This window comes from Piliocolobus tephrosceles, chromosome 2 (assembly GCF_002776525.5).
Source record: "Piliocolobus tephrosceles isolate RC106 chromosome 2, ASM277652v3, whole genome shotgun sequence".
In the NCBI taxonomy this organism is placed as follows: domain Eukaryota; kingdom Metazoa; phylum Chordata; class Mammalia; order Primates; family Cercopithecidae; genus Piliocolobus; species Piliocolobus tephrosceles.
The window spans coordinates 44380247-44387757 of NC_045435.1; the positions used below are offsets into that span (position 1 = coordinate 44380247).

The following is a 7511-nucleotide window of genomic DNA, read 5'->3' on the forward strand; positions in this document are numbered from 1 at the left end:
AGGTCTGTGACCCTGGCATGGCAGAGTGGGCAGACTGGGGAGGCCTGAACTCCCTACCAAGACCCTTCCCCAGCATACAAGAGGAGAATCTCCCTCTCAGTGGCAGGCTGCCGGGGGAGGGGGGCAGGCGGGCCACCTGGGGCTGGGTGGGCAGTGAGGCGCGAATGCAGCGGTCCCACACCCTCCCCCAGCCCCCTCCAGGGGCTCTGTCTCCACCCCTCACCTGGGCACCTCCAGCTATCTCCCTGGCTCCTTGGCATCTCTGTGTCTCTATGGTCCCTGGGTCCCCGGAATTCCAATCTCCCCTTCCTGCTGTGTCTCTCCCTGTCTCTGTCACCGTGTCTCGTCGCTCCCGGTTCTCCTGCCCTCCCCGTCCCGCCCACCACAATCCCCTCCAGCCCACTTGGTGCCCTTATCTGGGTCTGCCCCGCACAATTGCTGGGAGCCCATCCCCATGACAACGGGGCAGATGGCGGCTGCGATTAGCCACTCTCCCTCCCTCCGCAGCTCAATCCGTCTTTGAAATTAAATCAGCTGCGATAACATCGACCGGCCAGAGGGAGGGAAGGCAGGCAGGAGGCTGCCTGCGCCCCACCCACCCTGCCCCAGGCCCAGTGCAGAGGGAGAGGAAGAGGGGGGCAGAACTGGTTCCCACTGTGGCCCTGTGACCTTGACCACATCTCTCGTCCTCTGAGCCTCAGTTTCTGCATCTGTAAAATGGGGGTGAACAGCCATATCTCTCGCTTGGCTCGGTGAAAGGCGTGGGGGAGGTTCTGCAGTAGGCTGAGAACACTGGACCTGCCCACCCAGTCCATGAAGAAGCCTGAGCCCCAGTGGGCAATCCCTGCCCAGCTAGGCCTTAGGGGCCAAGGCCATTCGAGTAAACCAGCTCTCCGCGGCTGAGAGGCCACAGACCTGGCTCCCCACCTGCTCTGCAAGCCCAGTGCATCTCCCAGGGCCTTGACACCCTAACTTGCAAAATGCTCCAGCTTAGATGCCATCTCATCCACTCATGGACCCAGGAATGGAGGGTGGAGAAGGTGGAGACCTGCCCCAGTATGAGACCTCCCGAGGAAGCAGCATCTGGTGGTGTTCACTGGGTGGGCTGTGGGTCCCAGGCGATGGGGTCAGCATGTTCGAAAGCTGGAGGTGGGAGGCAGGGTAGGGCCAGAGCACAGAGAGCAGGAGAGAGCGGGGAGGTGTGCCTGGATCTCAGGCGAGGGAGGGCTGTGTTAAATCCGGAGGAGGACTCTGGGTAGAGGTCACAGCCAGCTCAGAGGCCCCGTGCAGGAACAAGCCAGTGTGAGTAGGAAAGGGAGGAGGCCAGGGGGCTGGAGCAAAGAATGATGGGGAAGCCGGGGCGGTCACTGTGCCAGCTGGGGAAGGTCCTGAGGGCCGCCATGGGGACTGCAGCCTCCACTTCTGAGTGTTCCGCAAAACTCAGGCTTTCACAGGATCCTTCTGGCTGCTGGGATAAAAACGGGATGAAAGAGGGAAGGGAGGAGGCCGGGGAGGAGGCTGGTGTGATGTCCAGTGGACGACAATGACCCAACTGGGACACAGCCGTCATCTTCGCGGGGAGCTACCCTCTGCAGTGTCCCCTGCCCCCTGCTGAACGCTGGGGCAGCGGAGGAACCTCAGCGAACATCGCTCAGCATGCCACTGCACAGGGCGCAGCCAGCCTCAGCCCAGCTCTGAAAGTGGCTCCCAGACCCCTGGCTGCCCGGCGCAGCTCTGAAAGTGGCTCCTGGACCTCTCACTGCCCCATCTGGCTCTGAAAATGGCTCCCAGGACACCTCGCTGCTTCAGACTTGGCCTCTAGACACACAGCCCAGCCTAGAAGAGGCTCCGGGAAAGGCCAGAATGGCCTGCTGCGGCAGTGCAGCTTGGCAAGTCCTCCTCAAGAAAGTGACACAGAGTAGGAGCCTCCACGGATGACTTTAACAAGCCGAAGGAGATGGGAAGGGCGTCCCAGGCAGGGGCAACAGTGTGATGCCGCAGCAGAAAGGGCCCGGAGCCGGCAGTGCTGTGGGGCAGGCCCCAGGCAGTGAGTGCCGTGAGGGGGTTGGACTCTACCCCAGATGTGCTCCTGAGGAAGTCACTCAAGCTGCCAGGCTTCAGCTTCTCTGTAAAGTGGGGCTAAGGGTAGACACAGGGATTCCGCCAGGTGTCACATGCTCGGCTGGGCGGGTCAGTGACTAGGGCCCCGCAGGCATTTGAGCAGGGGATGCCGTGTTGGATTTGCATTGGAGAGAGCAGGTGCCAGCTCCAGGTATGAGGCTGGGCGACAAGAAGGAAGCAGAGAGCCAGGAGTCCTGGGGTGTTTGGGGACCAGTGCCGTGCAAGCACCCAGGTTTCTGCTGTGCACCCAGCGCCAGGACTGTGGCCGCCTGGGCTGCCGGGCTGTAACTGGATTTGCTCAGCAGCTGTCTGTGCTAAGCAGGCCCACTTGACGCAGACACAGCTGGCCAGTAATTGGTGAAATTAGCAAGTCGGCGGGGACAGAGGTCAGGTGGTTAATGCTGTAGTGGGGGCTTTGATGAAGTTAGTCCCAGGGAAGGACTGGGAGCTGGGGTTTGACCTTCTGTGTTTCACGAGGCTCTCCTGCCCTGTCTGTAACGTGGTTAGGGGACTCCAGCTGCTGGCTTGTCCCAGGGCTCTCAGAGGCAGAACCCAGGGAGCCACAGCTTGGCCTCAGCCTCAAGATGCAGCCACAGCGCCAAGTTGCCGACTGTGTCCTCTAAGCCAAGACACACGCAGAAGCCAAGGGGGCTTTTCAAGTCCTGAAGATCTTGGGTTGATGCCCCTTGGCTTCCTGGAAGAGGCCTGCAGCAGACTCCCCTTGGAGAAAAGCAGCAGGCCCGCCTCCCAGCCTCTGCATCCCTCGTGAGTGCCCCTCAGACCAACTCTGTGTCTGGAAATGAGATGAGTTCTTCAGTGGCTATTCCCCTTATTCGACTGAGCCTCACCCTCCCCTCTAGGTTAAAGGCCTCCCAGGGTCTTCTCCTGTCCTCAGCTCCAGAGAGTGTCCTCTGAGCATGGTCCTTGGTTCCCACACTTCCCTGGCACAGTGCTCCTCCCTTCTTTCATTACATATCATTTATTGGGCACCTACTAGATGCCATGAGCTGGGCTGGGAGTTGGGATGCAGAAGTGAGCAAAATCTGACCAGATCCTAGTCCAGCTGGTGCTCAGGACACCTTCTGTGGCCATGCCACACTTCCTTGCTACAGCCAGGGAGCCAGAGACCCTGTCACTGACCATCCTTTAACCCTCAAACCTGGAATCACCTCCTTTTTGGCTTCTACTCCAACCCCAAGGAACAAGAAATTGCCACCTGCTGGTCCTTTATATAGATGCACTCAAGCACTTAAGCGCGTCTCCCTGGGCTGTCACTGCCAGCATCATCATCATCACCACCATTTTAAAGGCAGGTCCTTTGGAGTCAACATCTGGGGTGATATTCTAGCACAGCCTCTTGCTAGCTATGTGACTCTCTCCTTTCCAGACCTCAGTTTCCTCTTGGATAATGTGGGGTCAATGACCCCGTCTGGGAGGGTTGTGGACAGTTGTGGGCATTAAATGGAACCATGCATAGCCACCTTCCTGGCCTTCTTGCTGTTCTCCAAACAGGGGCAGGCCTGTTCCTGCCCCAGGCTTTTGCACTTGCTGTTCCCTCTGCCCAGAACGCTTTTTCCCCAGATGGCTTCATGGTCCAGTGCCTCACTTTCATTCCAGTTCCTGATAGATGTCACCCCCTCAGAAATGGAGGCCACTCTGTTTGTTTTTTTGTGTGTGTGTGTTGTTTTGTTTTGTTTTGTTTTTGAGACAGAGTCTCGCTGTGTTGCCCAGGCTGGAGTGCAGTGGCATGATCTCGACTCACTGCAAGCTCCGCCTCCCGGGTTCATGCCATTCTCCTGCCTCAGCCTCCCGAGTAGCTGGGACTACAGGTACCCGCCACCACGCCCAGCTAATTTTTTTGTATTTTTAGTAGAGACGGGGTTTCACCATGTTAGCCAGGATGGTCTCAATCTCCTGACTTCGTGATCCACCCACCTTGGCCTCCCAAAGTGTTGGGATTACAGGCGTGAGCCACCGTGTCCGGTGAGGCCACTCTGTTGGGTGTTGAGTGACTCAGCCCTCCCCTGCCTACTCCCTGAGCCCCCTTCTCAGTGAGCTCACCTGCCCATTTCCTCTCCGGCGTTCATTGCTAGTGGGGACCATGTTCTGCACATCTGTTTCTCATCTGTCTCCCTCAACTAGAATACTAACCGCGTGAGGGTAGGGGTCTGCCTGTTTGTTCCTTGCTGTATCTCCAGTGTCTAACAGGTGCTCAATCAATATTTCTTGAATTGCATCCAATTAATAGTGCCTGACACATCTGTGAGTTTGAGATTGTTTCAAAGTACAATGTTACTTTTTTTGAGGCAGAGTCTTGCTCTGTTGCCCAGGCTGGAGTACAGTGGCATGATCTCAGCTCACTGCAACCTCCGCCCCCTGGGTTTAAACAATTCTCCTGCCTCAGCCTCTGAAGTAGCTGTGGTTACAGGCATTCGCCACTATGCCCAGCTAATTTTTGTACATTTTTTTTTATTTTTAGTACAGATGGGGTTTCACCACGTTGGCCAGGCTGGTCTCGAACTCCTGACCTTGTGATCTGCCCGCCTCAGCCTCCCAAAGTGCTGAGATTACAGGCGTGAGCCACCCGCACCCAGCCTCAAAGTAAAATGTTATTTTAAAAATGCATACTTTTTAAAGATTGGCACTCGGTAGGACTCAGGTCACCAGAGCAGAGTCCCCTTTCCTTGTTAGCACAGGCACCTCCCATGACGTGGAGCTCACTCACCCTCTGAGGGCATCAGCCTGGCTCTGACTTGGGGAAAGCTCCGGCTTCATGTGGCTGAGATCTGCTCCCTGGGATCCTGCCCCCACCCATGGACGCCAGGCCTGAAGACTAGTGGGCACTCGCCAGGGAGCACGGCCTGTAGAAAGGCCCTGGGGCTGCAGGGTGTGTGGTGCAGTGGAACAACTGGGGAAGTCAGCATGGTGGGAGGTCAGAGGCAGAGGGCCAGAGGCAGGTGGGTGGGCCCAGGCCACCAGGCCCTCGTGGTGAGGATGAGACGTGCAGTCCTTATGCTTAGAGCGGGGGAGCCTGGTTTAAAGCCACCAGGCAATGCGATTGAACGTGGGTTTGGCACAGCTGTCCCGGGAAGAACCTATGTGGGTGGGTAGAAAGGGGGAAGGCTGAGAACTGGAATAGCAAGGCCTGTGCAGATGGCAGGGGCCAGCAGTAGAGAATGGATACAGGTCAGGGTTGGGTTTGAGGTAATCAGGACAGGGCAGCCACGTTATTTGTCAACCCAGATGGCGGGCACAGGAGAGATGACAGACCCCCCTGCAGAACCACCCCTGGCTTCCTGATGGAAGCAGCGCAGGCCCTGGAGGCAGCATCCAACCCTCCTTCATGTCCACTAGGCTGGAGCTGGTCCCACATCCCCACAAAGCTGGGCAAGCTGTTCCATAAACTCACTTGGCACATTTATTAACCATCGGGCTATGTCTGCAGCCCCATGTGTTTGCTGCCCCATTCACGGTGGTGACAGAAGGAAGGCAGAGCCAGGTGGCCGGCGCCTACTTGCCATCCATCCATTTGAGCTGCTCCTTGCCATTCACAGTCACCGACTTGAGCTGCCCATCTTCCTCCACCTCCACACGCTCCTGCCCATTCTCCACGATGCGCTTGGTGGTGACCTTGTGGCCATTGATCATCTCGGTGGACGACATCACCGACTTGAACCCCGAGCTGCCAGAGCCGGAGCCCCCGAAGGAAGTGGATGAGAAGGTGGTGTGGCTGCCCCCGCTGCGGCCCAGCGTGTTGAAGGATGAGAAGGCCTCCATGAAGGCTGGGAACTCTCCAAAGCCCGCCGAGAAGGCCCCCCGCAGGCCATGGCCCCGGCCACCACGGTCACTGTTGAATGGGCTGTCCCAGAACTCAAAGGAGAAGGGGTCTAGGCCACCGAAAAACTCCCGGAAGATGTCCTCAGGGTTACGGAAGGTGTAGCCGGTGTCGAAGGGGCTGCTGTAGGGCGTGCTGGCCCCGCCGCCAGCCCGCCAGCTGTCACAGCCCGCGCGGTCATACAGGGAGCGCTTCTTGGAGTCGGACAGGACCTCGTAGGCCTCAGACACCTGCTTGAACTTCTTCTCAGCTTCCTCCTTGTTATCGGGGTTCTTGTCGGGGTGCCAGCGAAGGGCCAGCTTGCGGTAGGCTTTCTTGATGTCCTCCGGGGAAGCGCTGGCCTGCACACCCAGCACTTCGTAGTAGTTAGCCATGGCCAGGGGTGTGGGTGAGAGGAGAGGGGACGTGGAGGCCAGGTGGGCTCAGGGGCCCAGCTGGTCAGAGGACGGTGGAGAGGTGGCCGGTGGTCTGGGGCCCTTCAGCAGGGGCCTGGCTGGACTCCTCAGGCTCCAGGCAAGATTCTGCTGGGGAGTTCACCTTTTCATAGTACCAGTTCTCAGGGACTGGAGGGGCCCCCACTGAGAGGGGTGGGGGGAGGGGAGGGACACTGCTGCTGTGGGGCCAGGTCAGGGTGGGCTGCCCTCCACAGCTCCCTTTATGACATCAGCTCTCAGGGCGTGGCCTACCCCCGCCCCCAGCTCCGCACCAGGCAAAGCTGGGCATATGGGCCAGCCCCTGCCACTGAGGCGGCCACAGCGGTGGATGGGAACGGGATGCTCTGTGACTCAGGTGGTGTGGGCTGAGCCCCAGGAGCCAAAGGGCAGAGGCAGAATTGGCCATGAGATTCTAGCCTTGGTGGGTGACAAAGGTCCGTGGCCGTGGTGGGGGAGGTGGGCGACGGCCTTCTGGGTATGTCCACTCTGCCGATGGCTGGGCATCGGCTAAGGCAAGAGGAGGCCAAGGTGGGATTCAGGCAGGCTGGGGTAGGGAAAAGAGTCTGCTTTTCTCGTGCCCATTATCTGTCCAGGTCTTCCGCAGTAAGCTCCACAAAGGCAGGAAAGTCTGTCCCTGTCTAGGACAGTGGCTGGCATACGAGGGCCATCGGTAAACATTTGGATGAACGAGGCTCAGAGACACGCAGTGCTCAAGGTCACACAGCGAGTCAGTGAGGGAGGGGATGTGAAACCAGGGCCAAGGCTGCAGCGGACAGCAAATCCAAAGAAGTGTTCCACCAATTCTGGTAAGAAAAATAGGGATTGATGATAAATATTGATTACTGAGTGTAGCAGGTTGAATGGTGGCCCCCAAAAAGATACGTTCCTGTCCTCATCCTTGGAACCTCTGAATGTGAGCTTATTTGGAAAAAGGATCTTTTCGGATGTAATTAAATTAAGGATGTTGAGATGAGATCATCCTGGATTATCTAAGTGGGCCCTAAATCCAGTGACACACATCCTTATAGGAGGTGGACACTGATGCAGCCAGAAGCTGGGGGCCAGGAGGGCTCTCTCTGCGGCCTCCAGAGGGAGTGCGGCCCCGCTAACACCTCGATTTC

The 7511-nt window shown here is 58.0% G+C and overlaps 1 protein-coding gene across 1 annotated transcript; it reads right to left on the reverse strand.

The window, feature by feature from the left end:
- Positions 1 to 5519: 5519 nt before the first annotated feature.
- DNAJB8 (DnaJ heat shock protein family (Hsp40) member B8) lies at positions 5520 to 6579 on the reverse strand. Its single transcript, XM_023215686.2, has one exon. It carries the CDS (start codon positions 6328 to 6330, stop codon positions 5632 to 5634), a length of 699 nt encoding a protein of 232 aa, XP_023071454.1. The 5' UTR covers positions 6331 to 6579; the 3' UTR covers positions 5520 to 5631.
- Between the last annotated feature and the right edge of the window lie 932 nt (positions 6580 to 7511).

Coding starts and splice junctions, on each gene's coding strand:
- DNAJB8 (XM_023215686.2), bottom strand. CDS start 6,330: ATGGCTAACTACTACGAAGTGCTGGGTGTGCAGGCCAGCGCTTCCCCG.